We start from the raw sequence: 22,733 nt of genomic DNA on the forward strand, positions 1-22,733 counted from the left end.
TTATAAGTCCAGTCCTCCTATTTGCAAATGAATAAAGTGAGGCCCAAATAAGTTTAGTGGCTTGACAGTCACCTATTGAGTCACATGGAGTTGGGCCTAGAATTTAGGCTTACTTCATTTCAATCCTTTGTTAGAGTTCCCTAGTAGGCAATCCTATGATCTGCCCTATAAGGGGTCGCTTTACATCCCTGGTATTGTCGAAAGAACACCAGCAGGAGTTATGAAACCTGGGTTCTCGTTCTGCTTCTACAGACTCCATGACCTTGGGCAGGTCATGTCCTTTCTGAGGCTCAGTGTCCAACTTAAAGGGGAGGCAAGTTGAACTGTTGGGTCCTGTCCAGCACTAATATTCCTTGCTTCTGGTTGTCCTGGGTGCTGTGGCTGTAGCTGTGGTGGCTTTGAGCTACTCAAGAAGACTCGCCCCTACTTGTCCTTCATCCAACTGGGGCAGAAAGGATCCTTTCCTGCACTCAGTCGCCTCTTTAGTGTCCTAGCAGTATAAACAGAGTGACCATCTCCTGGTTGGGGGCGGGGGTTGCTCCTGACTTGGTCTCCCCAGGGGCCGCGAAGAGAGAGAATCCTTTCACCAGGATCCCAGGCCGGAGGCCCCTCCTTTATCCCCACCCACTTGCAACCAGCTTCCAGACTCAAGTCGTAGGTCCTTAGCAGGCTCACCGCGCAGGCGCAGCCACCAGTCCCGAGGGAGACTGTAGGAATCCCCGGCCCAGACAAGGTGAGAAGGAAGGGTCGCCAAGACCCCGCCTCCGTATCGTCACGTGGGAGGCGGAGTCGGAAACGTGACGGCGTGCGCGGGGGTGGAGCTATCGCTGTGCGCGGGCGCGGGGGCGGGGCGCGGCGCGGCGCTCGCGGCTGCTGCCTGGGAGGGAGGTTGGCCAGGCGGAGGAGCGGCGCGGCTCTCAACCTGACGGGGAAGTAGCCCTGGCGGCCGCGACTAAGTACCCCGAGGCGGACGGACGGACCGACGGACAGGCGGACGACGGGGGCGGAGGCCGCGAGGCGAGCCGGGTGACTGAAAGAGCGAGCGGGTCAGGCTCAGCGTCGGCCACTCTGTCGGTCCGCTGAATGAAGTGCCCGCCCCGCTGAGCCCCGAGCCCGGCGCTTTCCCCGCAAGATGGACGGTTTCGCCGGCAGCCTCGGTGAGTACGGGAGGGAAGTCCTCCCTCTCCTGCGCACGGTGGAAACCTTGTTCCTCCCACGTACAGCCCAGGCCGTGTTCTCCACCCTGCCCCTCGGGATGCCAGTAGTTGTACTGCACATGTTCCCCTCGAGGCTGCCGCCCCTCCTCCGGCTCCGGTGGATTCAGAGCCCCTCCCCCCTTGCCCAGCCCTCCAGTGTAAGACCCTGCTTTCCTCCCAGCCCACCCTTTCAGTGCCTGGCCCTCCTTTCCCAAAAGTGAGAGAACCCCTTCTCTCGAGAGGCCCCAATAGCTAGTACACCTCTCCCCATACACTCACGGCTTCCCCCACAGAACCACCTTCGTGGTTGGGACATCCCTTCTCAAACTATGACCTCTCTTCACGGTACAATATTCCTCCCATTTTCCCCACCCGAACTCTCTTTCAGAGTGGGGACACCCCTTACTCACGCAGAGGCTCTATTTTAGTGTAGGGACCCTGTTCCTTCTCAGGAAAGGGGGCACTCCCCCCAGCCCCCAAGTCTTCACTTTAAATTTGGAGACTTCTTGCAAGTCTCAGTAACTGACAACTTCCCTTCACTTTTCTTAACATTTTGCAGTGGTGGAGAGAACCAGAAAAACTGAAGCATCATTTGCCTAATACAGAAAAGGAAGAGGTGTATCTGTGTTGGGGGACCCTCTTTAAGAGGAGTGAAAGCAGAAGTATTTTCTGGCTCTGCAAGCGTGCTGGGGAGGAGTAATCCTGCCCAATGAATGCATGGGGAAGGGGGCCTCTATCAGGGAAAGAAAGGATTCTCCATTTTTGGAGTATGTTGTGTTTGTGGAATGGAGAAAGGGAGAGGTTATTAAGTAGGCTCAAGTATCCTTTGTGTCCCCTTTCACCCAAATAAAGGTAGTAAATTTTGTAACTGGCCACGGGAATCAGAACTCCAGGCTGGTACTCAGGGCCCTATAACCTGTGTCTGGAATTACTGTTCTTCGGGGCCACTGAAATCTGGTTACTGTAAAGATTGAGCTCAATTGTTTAGATGGTGAAAGAAACAGTTTCTGCTTTGGCTGATACTGCAGTTATGTGATACCTGCTGCTGGATTTGGATTTTGAGTATTATATTTGGAGGTAGCTTGTATTCAGACGCCTTTCTTTTGCATTTCTTTATAATTAATCCTTACTTGGTTCATGTTCATGGATCAGTACATGATCTGGCCATGGGCAATACTTTATTCAGACATGTGGGATTAAATGGATTTTATAATCTAAAAAAGTAAGTCCAAGAGTAGGGGACCCATCATAAGTATTAACTAGGAAAACATAATTTTGGTTCTTTCTCTGGGGAGAAAAAAAAAAAAGCACACATTAGAGTGTGTTGAGAGTGAAATCCTAAAATAGGCAACTGAGTGTTACTCTTTCCTCCCCAAAGGCACCTGTTGTCCATTATCTAACCTTTGATGTCTTATAATTCCTTACATAGTGAAGTTGTTTTCATCCTTGGGCTCCTTTTAAAGGGGCATCAACTTTTCACTGCCTTTTTTTTTTTTTTTTTTTTGGCCTCCTGTCCCAATCTGTTTGCTAATTACATTGGACTGAAAGACTTGTCTTATATAGTCACAAATGGGTAATCATGTACTAGGGCCAAACTTGAGTGTCTTTAGGGATGTTGGGGGTGGCGGGGAGACCTAGCTGTCTACACTGTTGGCCCCTCTGCCAATAGGAATGGTGGAGTTGCTGGTACTCACAGTAGAATTAGCTGTTCTACTCCCCTGTTGGTTCTGAGAACTTCTGGAAGTGTTTTGAGGAAGTCTTTCTCGCCATTTGGGGCACTTAGGTTTATTTTGACATTGTGGATATTCCTTGTTAGATAACTGTGTTCCTTCTTACCATTTCATGAGGCAACTTATGTGAGAGACTGAAAGATGATGGATTTCAGTTAGGGCTCCCATGTTTCATAAAGAGCGTTAGAGCTCACCGCAATATTGGATGTTTTCTTACTCATTTGATGCCATCTTTGTGGTGGTACATTGGTGCCCCTTTTCCTTTCTTTAGCTATAGTGTTGATCAGGAACAGGGGTGATGCTGGCCCCTAAAGAGAGAAACCTGTGTCAGCAGAGGGAGTATTACTGGAGCTGCTCCTGATGAAGATACTTCTCAGCAGGAGCACTGTGCTTTCTCTTTCTGTCCCCCCCTGTAAGAGTAAAACTAGGCCCCATCTTAATTCAAACCTTAAAGGGTTGGGGTGGGGGAGGGGTTGAGCTGGTATATATTTCTGGTAGCCTTTAAACAGAGCTTTGCTCAGCTCCTGCCAAATTGCTTGTTTCTGTTCCCTGCAGTTCACTAGTCTAGAGCTGAGGCTTACATTGATCTTTATTTTGTTAGGACAGCCATGAATGTAAAGGCAAGCACTTGTATTCTAGTAGATGTTTAAAAACTTTTATTTAACCAAACAAGAATTCAAAACATGTGAAGTTCTCCTGAGGTCACAAGTATTGAAAGCGTTTATTTATTCTCAAGGAAGTGTATGTAGTAGATGGGTTCTTTAAAAAAATGTGAAAAAACTATATTTTCATAAGCGGAAAAGTTAAGTGCTTTATAAACAGAATGGTTCTAAAGAAACATATTTAAGGGGATCTTATGATGAATCACTTTGTAAGTGAAAAACTTAAAATTTAAACTGTACCCTTAATTGTTGAGTGTTTAGATAAGGAAGACACATGCAATTTATAAAATATCTAATGGCAATTAAAACTCTGTGTAGTGGTTTTTGAAATCATTGAGAGGAATGTTAATTGATTGGCTATGTTATATGCACCGCATTGAAATTATATACTAGTTGTATAACTTTAGTTTTACGAATAAACAGCTAAAAGATGCTTTTAATCTCTGCAGCTGATGAATTTCAGGCAACGTGGCTGGCAGGTGCTTGTACTCTGGAATTTCCCTTAGGCTAGTATCCTTTAGTTTATGAATTATGGTAATTAAAAGTGACAACACTTTGGAAACAGTTTAAAAAAAACTTAGTGTGGGGGCAAGTACCCTAAACAACCTATCTTGATGTCCTGCTTGTAAATCACATACATACACATTTACAAATTGCATATACAGTATATATTTTAAGTCTCAGGTATATGTTCAAAAGTGGGGAGCTGTTGACATGGCTTTTTATTTTCATAAGGCAGGGGATAGGTGCATTTCATGCTTAGTCTTTTTAACTTTTTTTTTTTCCATAATAAAGTCTTTCATTTTAAGAGTTTTACCTTGGAATTTACTAGAGGTTAATAAGTGTTTATACTTTAAAGACAACATACAACTAACTATGTCCGTTGTAACTGTTTCTGCTCCGAAGAATTAAAGAAAAAAAAAATGCAACAAAACTCTAAAACTTTTTTAAAGAAAAATTGTAATGAATGAAATTGTAGGGTTAGTGTATATAAGAAACAACATTCTGGGTACAGGGTATGTGGACAAACAGTAGCAGTATACTTCAGTTTATAACAAGTTTTAAGAAAACAGTCTTTTTCCTATTACAGTATTAGAACTACGATTCTTCTCTCAATTACTCTTGCTTTCTTAAAGGAACAATGTAGTCTATGATTTTTACATATTAATCTAGTCCAAAGCATTCTTTATATATTTAGTCACATAAAAATGTTTTTCATGTAATAACATTATTGGGAATTTTTTTCTTAATGTTTAATTACTTATTGGTTGTCTGTTGGAGGGCTGAGGATACAGGCTTAAGTTACATATATAACGTGACATGAGTAGTAACTCCTACGTGGTCAATACAACATCTATAACATGAGTTAGCTAGGTACATGTGTGTAGGTTAACACCTATTTTGTGACCAGTACTATGTTTGGTTGTTTTTATGGGAAGGACAAATCTATGACAGGCTTCTTGCCTTTTAGGAGCTTACTGTCTGGTTTTAAATAGATATTTAGAGATGTTTAAGCATAAGGGGGGAAGCACCATTTAGAATCCTGTGCCCTTAATGTATCAAGCATGTAACTTCTGAGAGAACATTTGGAGATTGCTAAATTTATCTCTACAGAACCTGGCTTTTTAAAAACAATGAAGTAATTTATTTAGCAGTTCAAATATTAGGGAATAATATTACTAGGTTTTTTTTCTGCGTAAGTTTGAATAACACATGGTAAAAGTACTCTATTAATTTCATGTATATGAGTCCATTTCTGTAACATAAAAAATTTAAATGTGCATAAGAAATTTGAGAAGAAAATTTTGATTTTAAAACAGATGAAATCTAAGATGCTAAAAAAAGTAAGGAAATGATTTACTTCGTCAACTATTGCCTCAGTGGAAGATTCCCAATCTACAGTATGTTTCCAAATCTGTGTACTATAGTTTTAGCTGTCTCAGACTATTGTAATGCCTTAACTTTGCTTATTTGATGCGTAGTTTATAGAAAGCTTTTTTATCTCATCTAATTAACCTGGGGAGAGAAGAAATTTCCCTTACATAGGTGAAGAAACTGAGGTTCAGAGAGTTTATAATTTTTTTACAAAAGACTATTTGAGTTCATATTTTTTTCTTCTACTTTACTGGGGGAGGGGAGTGGTGGAGACTAATTTGTCAGGTTTGTTGTTTTATTTTAAATAATGAAAACAGTATTTCTTTTGAATAAAGAAAAAAATCTTTCTAGCTCATCTGTATGCATCTGACGTCAATATGTTGATGTAATTGGTTTTAGTTGTCTTCTATGCCTACTTTTTTTTACATAGTTAAAATCATACTATAGATATGTTTGCGCTCTGTTGGTTTTTTTTTCCCCATTGGATCCTAACAATTTTTTTTTTCTTGAACTTAGATTTTTCTGATGGAGTCCAGTATTCTTTTTCTACCCCATTACTGACTTTTCTTAACTCACCTGCACATCAAATCTAACATACCTGAATCTGAACTGTTCTTCCTCTAACTTAGCTTCTTTTTATTTTCCACTGTCTGTGAGTATCACCCAGGATTGAAATCTTAGATTCATGTTTGATTCTCTGCCATTTTTGCCTACCACATTAAAATCTCTTCTAAGATTGTCAATTCTTGACACTTTTTTTATCCCTTCCTTGCATTTTTCACCACCACAATTCAAATACTTATTATTCCATAGATTAGATTATTGATTGCCTCAAGAATCTCCACCTGTTCGATTTATTGTAGGGGGTGGGGGTGGGAGGAGGGGAGCTTCAGATTAACTTTCCTAAAGCAGTGATTTGATGGTGCCATTCACTCTCAGATTGCTTCACTGCCTTAATGACTAACTTTAAACACTTCAGCCTTGTTCTCAAGGTCCTCCATTATTTCTTTCTGCTGTCTTAATATGTTCTGGCCAAAGTGGCATATTTCTTGTTTCCCGAATTTGGTTGGTATTTTTTCATCCCTGTGACTATTCTCAGTACCCATCAAGGCCCAACTCAGATATTTCTTTCTAAAAACCCTTCGTTATTTGTTCCTTTCATTCCCAGCCAAAAGTGTTTACCCTTGAACTTTTAACATAGGAGCATTCTTTAGGCACTTATCACAGAATATCTCTTCTTATAAGGTATAAATAATTACTACATGTCTTAGAATTACTGTAAGTCTCGTTTCTCCAGCCAAAGTATAAACCTGTTGAAGGGTGACACACTCATGTTGTCTTTGAAATCTCATAGCAGAGCAGTGGCGATTTCATGATCCAATAAAATTTGGGGAAGAATTTAGGGGACCAACATATAATTTGCAACTTATAACCTTTACCATTATTTCATAAGAGAAATAACTTTGAAGGCTAAAAAAATTATCATACACAATCTCAATTCAGTTCTTTAAAAACTCATTATGTTAAATGTTAAATAACTCATTATATTGTTCTTATTCTTCTCATTTCACCTAAAATGAATGAAAACTTTGTTCCACATTTTGTTGGCAATCTGATAAAGAGCTCTGCGTCAGGGACTGGGGTGGTATTTTTTGAGTGCAAATCTCGTGTATAATGTATTATGGATTTAAAAGTCGATTTCTTTGGGATCAGACCAACACTAAAAGGGAGGAGGAGGAAAGGAAAAGAGATGATAAAAAAATTGGTGATTCACATGATATTGCTTCAAGAAACTTCAGTTTTATATTTTTGCTTTAGAATTGCAATATAAAATTTATTTCTTACTCTGGGTGACTGATTAAAGATACACTTCTAATGGTTAATCTCTGTCTTTGAGAGACAAGGTGAGAGGTTGACAATATACATGGAATGGGGGATGAACAATCTGAAGTAGTTATAATGAAATGTGTTCTCTGTTTTTGAAGTTTTTAGAATCTGAATATAATAATTACAATGTAGTTCATATCAATAGCAGCAAAAATATATCTGTAGTTCTAGCATCAGTTTAATTGAGGCAAACTCACTATACAGAAGTGTGGTTTATAAAACTTAGAGAATGGGGTGTGTTATTTATATATTTTTTGCAAAATAATTCACCATATTGTGTTTCTAGCTTTCCTGATAAAGTTTGTTTCCTGACTGGTTCTCCCCCTCATTACTACTTAAAATGTATCTAGTCTTTAAGGCATGGCTCAAGCACACTTTTTTTTCCTGGAAGCTGGGCCTGACTATTCTAGTCTTGCACACATACCATTGCACTATGGTGCTCCTAAAGTTCAGGAGACTGAGCGCTTACACCTAAGGGATCTGGGAGTATAACCAAAACTTGAGATTTATTTAGCTTAAAAATTCATATGATAATTTCGCAGCCATTAAATAAGGATTGATTCAGATAGCAATCATTGATGCTAAATCTAGGGGATATTTTGATGAGTAAGATGTTTGCATGGTCTTAAGCGTATTTCCCTATATATTGCTTATTAGTTGTAAGGGGGAAGATAGTAACATTATACAGTGGTGAAATCAGATAACACGTTGAGTTCATGATCAAAATAAATAGCACCAGTGGACATTGTGTGCTTCTGAATGTGATGCCCTGAGAATACATCATTTATGTAGTTCTCCAGCCAGGAATGCGTAGCCTGAATCTAATCATAAGAAAACATTGAATTCCAATTGGGAAACACCTATTTTTTAAAAGGGTGGAGAGACTGCATTTAAAAAAAAAAAATTACGACAAAGAAAGGCTGTGGAAATGCTCCAGATTAAAGGAGACTAAAGAAACATGACAACTACTTGTAGTACCTGATCCTAGACTGGATCTTGTATTAGAGGGGCTAAGGCTGTAAAGCAGGGGTGTCCAGCCCGCGGGCCACATGCGGCCCAGGATGGCTATGAATGTGGCCCAATACAAAATCATAAATTTACTTAAAACATTACTTAGTGTTATTAAGTTTTGTACTAAGTTTTACTGCTTATCTATGTACATTTTCTATTATTAGTGACCACAAACTTGGGATCTCCTGGACGGTTTTAAAAGATTACCAAAAGGGCCACTGCATAATTATTGGGGTTATTATGTGAGAACTTCTTCGCTTATCTGTGATGGTGGATATCACCAAAATTATGTGCGGGCCTTTTTTTTTTGCTCATCAGTTTTTGTTAGTGCTTGTTTATTTAATGTGTGATCCAGGAAAACTCTTGGTTCCAGTGCGGCACAGAGATGATCACTTGGCAAAATGAGAAAGTGGATGGTAGATTAGGTAAAAGTATCGCATCAATATTAAATTTACTGAAGTCGGTAACTATCCTAAGGTTATGTAAGAGAATATTTTTATTCTCAGGCAATACACACTGAAGTTTTTAGGGGAAAAGGGCCATGATATATGTAACTTACTCTCCAGTGGTTTAGGGAAAATTGTATAATATATATATGTGTGTTTTACGTATGTACATATAAATATGTATGTATACATAGCCACATATAGAGAGGGACGGAGCGAGAGAGGATGGGAGGATGCTTGAGTGCAAATAAAGTAAGTGAGTAAAATGTTAAAAGTAGGTGAATTTGGTAATAACCATTGATGTTCTTTGTACTATTCTTGTTCTTACAGCTTTTCTGTAAGGTTGAAACCACTCTCAACTGAAAAGTTTTTAAAAATCATATGAACTTTGCATTCTAACCCATAATCTAACATTTAAAAAATATGGAAATAGAAATATCCCCTGTCCCAGAAAATTCCAGGCAAACTCTTGGGATAAATTGTGGCTCCCAAGAATATGTTCCATGTATATCATGTGGTTTCCCTTTATCCCTAGGCCTTAGTTTGGGAAACATGCGTCTAGGCCAGAAGCAGCTGTGGTTCAAATTTAGCAGACAGACATATTTTGTTTGGCCCTTTTGAGTGTTTTAAAGATTGGGAAAATTCACATAAAAATCTGGACCTTTGGTTTCTCATGAAAAAATGGAATGATCTTGCCACTCTGGGCTTGCATTCCATAGATGATGTATATACTCACTAAGTGGTGTGACAGGTAAGCAGCCTCAGTCCCTATCTTACACATAAGTTGTTTCAGGTATTTATCTTATTATATGGCCTCTATCAGCATATGTTTGCAGCTTCTACCTAGCCCAGGAGGTGGTAGTGTCTGTCCTCTTTCAGACCCATACAAGTTTTGCTAATTGTCTTAATAATGTCTTTTATAGCAAAAGAATTCAGTTCAGAATCAATTGTTGCATTCAGTTGTCCTGTCTGTTTAGTCTGCTTCAATCTGGAACAGTTCCTTAGTCTTTCTCCTTGGGTTTTGTGACCTTACCACTTTGTAAGATTATAGGCCAAGTATTATAGAATGTCCCTAAATTTGATGTTTCCTCCTGATTAGATACAAGTTATGTATCTTTGGCATAAATGCCACAGAAGTGAAGCTGTGTTTTGTCTCATTGTATCCTGTCAGATGGCACACAATTTTGATTTGTCCCATTGTTAGTGATGTCCATTTTTATCATTGTATTAAGGTCGTGTCTATGAGTCTTTGCTACTATAAAATTACTATTTAAAATTTTTTGTAATTAATTTGTATTTTGTAGGCAGTGCTGTGAAACTTTTGTAATTATTTTGTTTCTTACCATACCTTCAATTTATTGGTTTATTTATATCCATATGGACTCAGATATTCTATTTTTTTTTCAGTGGGTTATAATCCATTACAATTTATTTTGAAACTCAAATTGGCTCCATTTTGGCTAGTGGGTGCCCATTCATGCTGGCTTCTGCATTGTCTTGACATATTCCCATCATTTGGTCTTGCTTTTTGACACAGTGAGACAATTCACATGCACAATTCAGTTATAATCACATATATACTTCGTATAATTTTAAGTAGGGTTCAAGTTTTAGATTAAGTCATTTCAAGTTAGTGAACATTTTTGGGGTTTCTTTTGTAATTTTGTAACTGCATAATGTATCTTAAAGTTAAACATTGTGTTAAAGGCATGGACTAGATCATTAATGTAAATTAGTTTGAGTGTATTTGCTGTCAATGAGAAGTCCTTCAGGATGTTTCTTACTACCCTGTTTCTATATTTAAACAATCAGCAATTATTTGAGAGAGCAAGGTACTGTTAGACAAAATCAGCCATGGTATTTTTTCCTCTTTAAGTATTATAGTTATTTTTTCTTTTATGCAAATATAAATATAAACTTTAATACATCATTATTTGAACATTTTGTTTTCTTAAGCTGTGTATATAGAGCATAATTTAACTTATTCTGGATGACTAATGGTGGTTATTATGAGCACTAGACATGGGTCTGTGTTATTTGTGTAGGGCTGTTTGATCTACAAGCTAAATGATTCAAGACAGTTACAGTTGCCTTTCTTGCTGTTGTCACATGGTGTCAGTGTGCTTTACCGTTTTCTCTCTTTTTATTATTAAAAAAATCTCATTCATAATATTTGAGCCTGTATCTCTTGAAAGATAGGATTCTTCTCTCATTATCAGGCCTAAAATTTGACAGTAATTTTTAATACCAAATATACAAGTATCCCTGACTTTCTCACAAGTGTCATTTTATAGAGGTTTGTTTAAATAAGAATTTAAACAAGATTTATACATTGTATTTGGTTGCTGTGTCTCTTAAGACTTTTAATCTATATTTATTTCCCATCCCTTCTCTTTTTCCCTTTGGAATTTGGTAAAGAAACTAGACATTTTGTCTTAGAGAGTTTAACACAGGTGCTAATTGTATCCTTTGGTGCTATTTAACATGTGTCTTTCTCTTCTGTATATTCTGTGAGTTGTACCCCATAGACTTTAATATGTTTGATGTATTTCTGTTTGCTGCTATTAACTTTTTTTTTAATGCTCAGATTTTTCCATCTTTGGCCTATGGGTGCATCTTCAAATTGACTTCTGAGTCCTGATCCTAGTGGTTTTTGTGGGCTTCCTTGCTTTCTGATATGACAGGATGTTCAAACTTTTCTTTTACACATGCTGGTCTAATTTTGCAATTGGCTGTTTCCCTAAGAAGTTTTGGTTCCATTTGGCACAAGTTGGTATTCTAGACTCTAGAGGTGCTCATTGTTACGGGATTGGTTATCGTTTCTAGATCTAGTCTCTTGTCTCTAGATCTATTTGTTTCTAGTCTCTTTTTTTAATTTCCAATTTTAAATCTGCTGTGGGCTGGGAAACCAGATAACAAAGCTGGTTTGACTTACGTAAGGATTGTTTTGAACTTCAAAAAGGAAGAACCCAAAGTTCAAGACCTATACGTATTTAAATTGTGTGGTGTCACACCTACAGGGACAGGATCATAACTAATAAATATTGCTGATGTTGATGATTCTGTGAATAACAGGATACCAGATGTTCCTCAGAGTAAAATAATACATTTTAACATTTTGAATGAGGACCTTAGTATAAGTGCATGAGCTTTTAGTTCACAAACGTGATGATACATGTGTGTTTTAAATTATAGACCACTTATGCTCCCTGTATTTTCTTTCGTTAAGGTTATCTTTTTGTTTCTTTTGTTAAGATAAATCCTTGGATCAGTGAGGTGTTAGTATGTTATAGAGTCAAATTATATTATATTTGCAGTATTCCACAATTAATAATACAATTTTTTCCTTAAAAACTTTTTTTCTGAGATGTACTTTCTCTGACTTTCCAAAATTGATGACTTCCTGTTTTAAAACAGAACTGTTTAGTGTTGATATCTGATATTTTTCCTTAAATTATTTTTTTACTCTTGCATACCGATCTCAAAGTGACAGTAATAGCCTGGTCTTTGACACATCAGAGCAAATGACAAACTTTGCACTTTACTTTGAGCCATTTGTTCCAGAATAGTGTCATAACTGACTTCTGTTGATGAGTGAGTAGGAGGTTCTTTTTTTTTCTTTTAAAGTTTGAAGGATATCCTGTTTTCAGTTTAGTTGGGGCATCGCCTTTGATTTTCTTTGACTACTTGGTGTACCTCTTGGCATTCATCTTTAATTCTCTCCAATTGTGGTTGGTTTGGATGTCTTTGGCACAATTTCTTGATTTTTAAGGATCTGATACTGTGCATTATTTGAGATAAGGTATTGGGAAACGAAGTTTAGAATAAAGAGAGCTGATTAGGAAAGTAATCAATATTTGACTTTCCTTGATATTTTCGTTAGTGAGATTTAATGATTACATGCATGCTGAAACTTCTTGGTTTATTAGTGCATACTTTAATTGGGCTAAGGTTATAGGTCTCATATAGGTCACAGTTTTTTTTGTTTGTTTCTTGGTCATAAACAAGTTCAATAAGTAAATGGGTTTTAATTAGCTTCTTTGGCTCACACTATTACACTAAGTGCAGTGGTAGATTGGTGAATGAGACACTCGAAATCCCTGCTGTCATGAAGCTTATAATTTTGTGGGGGACTCAGGAAATATTTAGTCAGGAAATATTTATTGAATGCTTGGTATGTGCTCAGCAGTCTTCCAGCTATAAACAAAGCTCTTATGGAGCTTATAATGTAGGTTTTTAAAATACGGAGTAATAAGAATTGTGATGGTGAAGTATAGGAAGTTTTGGAAACATGGAGGGCTACCTTAAACCTCTACCATTTAGCCTTTTATGTTTTTTCAAATCTGTGTCTTTGTTTAGGCTATAAGAAAAATAAAGGTTGGGTCACAATGGTCCTCTCAGCTCTTGGAAACAATTTAAAGGAATGACATTTACTTTTCCCCCTGCTCCTATATAGACATGAGAAAAGGACACACTATCCATACCTACGGAACTCACTTTGATTTTTTTTTTTCCAACCCATGGAGGGGCTATTGTCATTATGTACCCTCCTGATGTCACTGTATTTTAAGGCAGCGAATTCAGTGACTTCTGTCCTCTTTGTTGCCTGTTTAAGTGTTAGTTTTCTAAGATACTTGCTTTTTCTATGTCTTTGATGGAGTATGAATCCTTGATTGTTTAGTCTATGACCTATAGTATATGTACTTGCTTTAGGACATACTAATCATTGATGCTGTAGTTTGTGGTCATTTCAAGAAATTTGGTTCACATGAATAACTTTTTGAAAAGGGATAGCAAGGCAAAGACCTAACAGTTATTCAGCTATGATTTCAGGAACTATGTCAGCAGTTTACATAAGTTAACTGTAATAATTTTCTAAAGGACTAAAACATCTTAATTTCAGCTTAAAAAAATACCCTCAGAGGTAACTGTTAAGCAGATGGAATAAGACTGAACCTGTTATTAACAACTCCTCATACGGGGATGATTGTAGTAATATCTGTGACAGCCTTTTGGTGACTGAAATTAACTATATCTCCCCAAATTAAAATCTAATCAACAAATATTTATTCAGCAACTGCTACACACCAGGAATTGTTTTCATATGGTGACTGTACCAGTGAACAAAAGAAAAAATATCTGTTCTACTGAAGCTTATATTAGTGAGGGGAGATAGACAAATAATTTTCATTAAATTATTCACTCTTATGACATCAATGAGTCCTGTTTAAACATTGATATCTGCATTGTCAATTCAAAACATACTGTCCTTTCTGTCATAGCACAGATGGTGATGTAACCTGTGTGAGGTTTGGTTGTATCCACATAAGCTTAGAGAAAAGTAATCTTGAGGATGCAAAAACAGGTAGGTAAAACATTGACAATTGTGCTAAGGCTATTTTGTTACCATATATCTTAGTCGCTGTGTCTGATCTTACAAGGTTTGGGAATCTATATATTTTCTTAGGTGTTCATTCTCAGATTCTTGATTTGTCATTTTATCATTTATATATGATTGTGTTGTTTATTAGTACTTTTATATGTTTGGACATGTTTGTTTTTTTTTTTTTTTAGTTTTAGTATTTTTTTCTGGTGGAAGAATTGATTGTATTTCTATAAAATCTTATTTTTTTGTAGGTTGATTACTATAGGCCACTGTTTGTCAACCTGAATTCAGGGCCCTATTCAGTTACTAAGGAGAATTCCCAGGATGCTGTGGAGATCTCCAAACAGCTGTTTGTGGGTGGTGGTGATGGTAGAGGCAAACAGTGGGTTGTGTGGCTAGGATGAGGTCACCTCTTTCACCTTCTGGCCCTCTTTCTTTCCGGACCTTAACACCTACTTTGGTACTTTAAGCAGTTCAAGCTGTTTGCTGTGCTTTGAACAGCTGTTTAATAGTAGCACCTATAAGATGATGTTAGATGTTTTTGGATAAGACCTGTAAGATGATGTTAGATGTATTTTGGGTAAGACTCACAGCAACAACAAAGTTGTTTCAGTAGTTTGAAAACCATTGATACAGTTTTAAGTGTTCTGACCTACCTTAGGCAGTTGTTTTAAGTGTCTAGAAATTAATGTGAGAGGAAGAGAAACATTGATGTGAGAAGGAGAGAAACATCGATGTGGGAGAGAAACATTGATCACTTGCCTCTCACACGCTCCCAGCTGGGGACCTGGCCCGCAACCCAGGCATGTACCCTGCCTGATTGGCAATCGAACCAGAGACCTTTCAGTTTGCAGGCTGGCATGCAATCCACTGAGCCACACCAGCCAGGGCTAATTTTTGGGATCTTATGTAGATCCTCTCAGTATCCTTTTTCTTGCCTCATTTCTTGTTATCTTGTTTCTTATATCCTTGTTATATTATGTGTTACGTGTATATGTAAGATACTGACAGAACTGCCATATACCCTAGGGAAATGAGGGAATTTTAAAACCAACAGATAAGATAAGGACACGTTTCTAAGAGTTGTATGAGAAAGTGTCTTTAGAGCATGGTTTTGAAAATTGTTTTCTTTGTCTGCTTATCTGTTCTTACCTTTCATTGAGGATGTTTTTTGTATCCCTGGATTAGCCCCTCTGCTATTTTGTATTATTGGACTTAGTAAAACTTAGTGTATTCTTTCCTTTGGGAATTTGTCTGGCATTTCCATCTTCAAATGAAATGCATTCTTTTTTCTTTTTTTAAATATGTTTTATTGATTATGCTATTACAGTTGTCCCATTTCCCCCCCCTTCACTCCATTCCATCTTTCACACCCCTTCGCTCCCACATTCCCCCCCCTTTAGTTCATGTCCATGGGTCATACATGTAAGTTCTTTGGCTTCTACATTTCCTATACTGTTCTTACCCTCCCCCTGTTTATTTTCTACCTACCATTTATGCTACTTATTCTCTGTACCTTCCCCCCCTCCCCCTCCCACTCCCCTGTTGATAACCTTCCATGTGATCTCCATTTCTGTGGTTCTGTTCCTGTTCTAGTTGTTTGCTTAGTTTGCTTTTGTTTTTGTTTTAGGTGTGGTTGTTAATAACTGTGGGTTTGCTGTCATTTTTACTGTTTGTATTTTTTATCTTCTTTTTCTTAGATAAATCCCTTTAACCTTTCATATAATGAGGGCTTGGTGATGATGAACTCCTTTAACTTGACCTTATCTGAGAAGCACTTTATCTGCCCTTCCATTCTAAATGAAAGCTTTGCTGGATAGAGCAATCTTGGATGTAGGTCCTTGCCTTTCAATACTTTGAATACTTCTTTCCGGCCCCTTCTTGCCTGTAAGATCTCTTTTGAGAAATCAGCTGACAGTCTTATGGGCACTCCTTTGTAGGTAACTGTGTCCTCTTCTCTTGCTGCTTCTAAGATTCTCTCCTTATCTTTAGTCTTGGGCAATGTAATGATGATGTGCCTTGGTATGTTCCTCCTTGGGTCCAGCTTCTTTGGGACTCTCTGAGCTTCCCGGACTTCCTGGAAGTCTATTTTCATTGCCAGATTAGGGAAGTTCTCCTTCGTTATTTGTTCAAATAAGTTTTCAATTTTTTGTTCTTCCTCTTCTCCTTCTGGTACCCCTATAATTTGGATGTTGGAACATTTCAAGATCTCCTGGAGGTTCCTAAGCCTCTCCTCATTTTTCCGAATTCTTGTTTCTTCATTCTTTTCTGGTTGGATGTTTCTTTCTTCCTTCTGGTCCACACCATTGATTTGAGTTCCAGTTTCCTTCCCATCACTTTTGATTCCCTGTACACTTTCCTTTGTTTCTCTTAGCATAGCCTTCATTTTTTCATCTCATTTGTGACTAAATTCAACCAATTCTGTGAGCTTCCTGATTACCAGTGTTTTGAACTGTGCATCTGACAGGTTGGCTCTTTGTTGCTTAGTTGTATTTTTTCTGGAACTTTGATCTGTTCTTTCATTTGGGCCATTTTTTTTTTGTCTTGGTGTACCTGTTACATAAAGGGGCAGAACCTTAGGTACTCGCCAGGGCGGGGTAACGCTGGTTGCTGCGCTGTGAAGCTGTATGTGGGGGAGGGGCCGAGAGGGAGCAATGGCGCCTGCTCCACTCTCCACCGGATTTCAGTCACTCCCTCCGCTACCCACAATCAAATTGGGCCCTTCTGGTGCTGCTTCCTGAGTGGGTGGGATTGTGTACGTTCTAGGCCCCTGTGGGTCTCTCCAAAGACCTCTCCTGTGAGGCTGGGAGTTTCTCCTGCTGCCGCCTCAACTGCCCTGGGTGTTTTCAATGAGTGGTTTGAGGCTTTTATTTCCCCATGCTGGAACTCTGGGTCGTGAGGTGTGTCACCCGGTCTCCCCGCTGCTGCTTCCCTGGCCAGCTGCAGCTTTGCCCACCCCACTCCACAATTTGCCACCTTGCTGGGTCTGCCAGCCAGCCAGCCGCCACTTTGCCTCGAGTCCCTTCCACCAGGCTGCCCATCTCTGCCCCTCCTACTGGTCTGGATGAATGTTTCTTCTTCATCTCCTTGGTGGTCGGACTTCCATACAGTTTGATTTTCTGCCAATTCTGGTTGTTTTTTGTTTTTAAATTGTTGTTGTCCTCCTTTTGGTTGTGCCAGGAGGTACAGTGTGTCTACCTACGCCTCCATCTTGGCCGGAAGTCTGAAATGCATTCTTGATAGCAGATTCTCACACTCATTTGTCTTAAGACGTTCACAGAACATCTCATTACCATATCTTGATTTTATTGAACAAGAATATAACTACAGAGTAGTTTTGATATTTCAAATGTTTAAAATAAGATTTATTGAGCTATACTTTTCCTATAATAACATAAATCAAATTTAAATGTATAATGGGGTCTTGAAAATTTTATATAGTTGTGTATCCAGTACCACAATTGAGACACAGAACATTTTTCCATTATCCCCCAAAATTTCTTTGTGTCTCTTTGCAGTCAATCCCCTCTCTTTACCCCTAGTTACTGGCAGCCACTAATCTGCTTTCCATTACTACGTTTTGTTTTTTCTAGAATTTCATATAGTCAGAATGTTAAAAATCTTTTGTGATTTTTCACATAGTGTTATGCTTTTGAGATTCATTCATATTTGCATTTCACTAGTTCCCTTTTATTGCTAAGTAACATTTTATTAGTTTATCTACCAGATAATGGACATTTGGGTATTCTAAGTCAAGCTGCTATGAACATTCACATTCTTGTCTCCCCACAATCACTAATCTACTTTCTAACTCTGTGGATTTGCCTGTTTGGTGCTGATTGTTTTTTTAAATTGTGTTGTTTATCTTAAGTTTTGAGAGTTCTTGATATACTCTCGATATCAGTCCTTTATCATGTGTTTTGTAAGCATCTTTTTCTACAGCGTTGTTTGAAGAGTGAAAGTATCTTATTTTGATGAAATCCAGTTTTATCAATTCATTTTGATAAAGTTTACTTTTTTTTTCCTTTTACAGTAGATACTTTTTATGTCCTGTTTAAGAAATTTTTGCCTAACTCAAGCTCACAAAGATTCTAAAAGAAAACCATTTTTTCTGCTCACAACACTTTTGACACCAAATATGTGGGTTTTCTACACCAGGCAATTCTTACACTACCTGGAGTTGATATAGATCTTACAGGTTAAAGGTTCAGTCCCGCAAGACTGCCCTCCCAACTCCAGTTACCAATTTCAAGTCCAGGCCTCACATACTTCTGACTGACCAGTTATAAACGGGAGATTGCCACTGTCCCTTCCTTGGGTTTGTTAATTTGCTAAAATGGCTCACAGACTCAGGAAAAACACTTTACTTATTATATTACTGGATAATCATAAAGAGTACAACACAGAAATACCCAAATGGAAGAGATGCATCAGATAAAGGTAGATGGGAAGGGATGTGGTGCTTCCAGGCCCTCTCTGAGCATGTCACTCTCCCAGCACCTTGATAGGTCTCTGAACCACATCATTTAGGGTTCTTGTGGAGGTTCTGTTACATAGGCATGATTGATTAAATCATGGCTAATGGTGATCGAGTCAGTGTCCAGTTCCTCTGAGGGGTGGGTTTGAATGTTCCAACCCTCTAATGTGATTGGTTCGTCTGGCAACCAGCTCCCATCCTCCGAAAGTCATCTCTTTAGCAGTGATTCAGGTATGGTCGAAAGGTGCTCTTCTCATCCCTGTTACTCAGAAAATTCTAAGGGTTTTAGGAGTTTTATGCCAGAAATAGGGGTAGAAGTGAAAAATGTATGTCTTTCATTATAGTTTCTCTCCTGTTTCTTCTAGAAGTTTATAGTTCTAGTTCCTTTTTTGGGGTCTGTCATCCCTTTAGAGTTAATTTTTGTGGTATAAGGTAAGAATCAAGGTTCATTTATTTATTTGCATATTGATGCCTGTTTTTCCAGCATCATTTGTTTCTCTATTGAATTGCCTTGGCATCTTTGCTGAAAATTAGTAGACCACGTGTGTTGATCTGTTTCTGGAGTCTGTATTTTGTTTCATAGATTGTTATATTTATTATTAAGCAAATAGTACACTGTCTTCATTACTATACTTTTGTAGTAAAGATTTCAGTTTAATTCTTTTATATCTGAAAAATAATTTAGAGGAAATAAATTTAACGTTAAAACCTTATACACTGAGAGAAAAGTTATTTCAGTAATTGTTAACATTTTTTATTCCTATTTTAGAGTTTGCTTTTAAAAATTACTTTAAAGAACATGATCTTTCTTGATTCACTAACAATTTTAGGAGTTAGAGCAGGTGTTAATATCAATATTTCATAAATTAGGAAACTTTAAGATTTAAGAGAACTACGTTTAAGACTGTACAATTGGTGTGATGAAATAAGAACTAAAGCCCAAGTGTCATGTCTTCAAAAATCTAGTATACTTTTTTATTACACCACATTATTTTCATTTGCTACTGTTCTCTAAAGTTGAATATTGGAGAATGAGTGTTTTATGAAAAATTCAATCACTAAACTTTGTTTAAAGTATAGAGCAATAGGAGAACCATGAATTCATGTTTTGGTCATCAACATCACAAGACACATTAAGAAGATAAATGGGCTTTATTTTATTTTTTTGGTGGTGTATTTTACAACCAGAATAGGTATTTGTGTTTTCGTTTTAAGTTTAAAATGTAGGAAAAAGGTAACAAAATTTGTGAAATGAAAGCTGAAAGATTCTTTTTAAAAAATCTATTTTTACAATTGAGAATATTCTTTTCAAAATGAGAACGAGAATATTAAAACTTAACTTTTATACTATTTGAGTATGAGTTATCTATATTCTCTTGTAATACCAAACTTACTACCTTAAGTTCCCTCCCCCCAAAACCCCAACGACCTGAGATAGTTAGGAGGTCCTTGCAGGACTAGTAGTGAAAGATGGTGACAGCTGGTGTTTGGTAGTCCTGCTGAAAGAAGCGGTAACATTTGTAATACATTTTGAAGAGCCTATGGATGTGCTGTTGGATACATGTAAGGGACAAAGAAAAGGAATGATCTACAGATAATGACTAGTTTTTTAGCCTGATCGGTTTGTTGCTGTTATATACTTGGTGTGGGGAAGACTTATGAATTAGAAGTGCTACACATGGAGGAAGGGAAATCAGAAAGAAGCTATTACAGCCTTTTTTGAAGTTTTATTTTTTTAAATTTTCACCCAAGGATATGTTTATTGTTTTAGGGAGAAACGAAACAGGTGTGTGTGTGCGGGGGGGGGGGGGGTGAGGGGAGAGAGAGGGAAAGAGAGAGACAGAGAGAAAAAGAGAACAAGAGAACACGAGCATTGATGTGAGAGGGAAACATTGATTAGCTGCCTTCCCTATTTGCCCTGACTGGGAATCCAACTGGCAACCTTTTGTTTTGTGGTATGACACCCATCCAACTGAGCTACACGGGCTGGGGCTAAAGTTTTCTTTTTTTTTTTTCTTTTTAAAAGATTTTATTTATTTATACTTTAGAGAGAGGGGAAGGGAGGGAGAAAGAGAGGGAGAGAAACAGCAATGTGTGGTTGAGTCTCACGTGGCCCCTGCTGGGGACCTGGCCCTCAACCCAGGCATGTGCCCTGATTGGGAATAGAACCTGCGACCCTTTGACTTGCAGCCGGTGCTCATTCCACTGAGCTACACCAGCCAGGGCTAAAGTTTTCTTTTTATAGAAAGTAAAATCATATCTCAGAGTTGGAAGATAGAGACAAGATGAAATTACTCATGATCAGTCATTTTCAGTGTTTTGATGTGTGTGTTTACAGTGTTGTAGAGGGATTGGTAAACTTTCTTTAAAGGCAGCCACTCAACTCTTGCAGCATGAGAGCCTCCATATACAGCCTACATATAATAAATGAATGTGCTCGTGTTTTATTTCATCATTTTTAGGGGTTTTTTTTCCATCTTTATTAGAGACCCTGTGATTCTGGGTATATCTATACAAAACATTCAGGGTTTTGCTAATCAAGAGGAGTGATAGGTGAAACCCAGCAATAGTAAAATTATTTTCCAGGCCCTGACATAGTAGACAGTATGGCTGGGAGGCTTCGGGAGGTGACATGTTAATGGAGCTGGTTAGATCCATTAGCTATACATTAGTCCTTAGCTACCTGACAGAATGCTTCTTAGTAAATACTACATAGTGTGCACACAATTTATTCTAATGAAGAAAAATATTAATAAAAGGTACTTTGGGGATGAAGAATACAAAGAAAAGTATTGAGTTATGTCTGTCATGTAAGTGTTTAGATTGACAATGGAGAAATTTCTTAGGGAAGATTGTTGCAATTTTATTTCTTAGGACCAAACCCAGTCTAATGCTGTAATAACTAAAATGATTTAAATTCTTTTAAGTTTTGGCCCTTTTTCTTCTCTGAATTTTCTTACGGGGATATTGTTGATATACTTTGGTTTAGCTTTTCACCTGTCCTTGGTAAGAGTCATTGGATGCACTCTTATCTTTAAATGTGTTGATCTTTATTGTCAGATGGTTGTAGGATTTCCCTTTTGCCATTTTTAGGGCAATGTATGTTTTGCTAATTTAAAATTATATTTATAATATATTACTTGTATAGTCTATAAATACACACAAAAAGATATCATAAACTTCTTTTCTAATGTTAATGGTGTATTTAAAACTGGAATATCCTGCAGTAGTTGGTGAAGAAAATCAATTAAAAAAATATTAGGCAAAATATATTTTTATGTTTTGTAATTATTTTTAACTTTCTGCTTAATTATTAATATTTTCATTGTTGACTTATGTACTGTGAATACAAATCCTTTGTCAGCCATATATTTATTCTCTTAGTATTTTCCTCCATGTTTTGGCTTGCCTAGTGATTTTGTAAATGGTGCCTTTTGATAAGTAGGAATTTAAAATTTTTGATGAAGTCTACTTTATTGTTTGTTCCCTATGGCTAGTGCTTTTCCTTGTAGGTCTTTGATCTACTATTTGAAGTTCAAATTAATTTCTATGTATAATATGAGATAAGGGTTAAAGTTTATTTTTTTCACTTATGAATAAGAAATAGCACTGTTTTTTAAAGACTTTGCTTTACTTAATTACATTTCAAATATTATGTTATAAAATAATTAGATCGCTAAGTGGTTACATGGTTAGCTAGCTCATTGATTATCAAAACTGGACTTCTGAGGTCAGAATTACAGGTTCATTTCTTCAGGATCCAGTTAACTTGGCCTTGTTTTGTGGCCATAGAATATATTCCTAACCTGCTTTAGCCCTTTGTTTGATTTGTACTGGTTTTCTGAAGCAAGAGGGTACAGGATAACTCAATTGTGCTGTCAGATGAAACATTAGAGCAAATGTTCTACGTGATAATTCACTAATTTAATTTTGTGTGAAAGACACTACATTATTACATTTTTAAAGGATATAGTATTTGTAGTAATATAATGCTTAATGTGACATTTTTATGCCATACAAAAACAAGCAGAAATACATGAATTTTAGTAATTATTAGGAGATA

At 37.5% G+C, this 22,733-nt stretch overlaps 1 protein-coding gene across 2 annotated transcripts in view; it reads left to right on the forward strand.

Annotated features, from left to right (window-relative positions):
• The first annotated feature begins 843 nt into the window (after positions 1-843).
• Positions 844-22,733, forward strand: part of EML4 (EMAP like 4) — a 138,449-nt gene continuing 116,559 nt past the window's right edge. For both annotated transcript variants that reach the window (XM_053924299.2, XM_053924301.2), the window contains exon 1: positions 844-1,157. In XM_053924299.2, coding sequence (XP_053780274.1) covers positions 1,133-1,157 — 25 coding nt within the window. In that variant the 5' untranslated portion in view covers positions 844-1,132. The remainder of the gene's footprint in view (positions 1,158-22,733) is intronic.

Source organism: Desmodus rotundus, chromosome 5 (genome assembly GCF_022682495.2).
Source record: "Desmodus rotundus isolate HL8 chromosome 5, HLdesRot8A.1, whole genome shotgun sequence".
In the NCBI taxonomy this organism is placed as follows: Eukaryota; Metazoa; Chordata; class Mammalia; order Chiroptera; family Phyllostomidae; genus Desmodus; species Desmodus rotundus.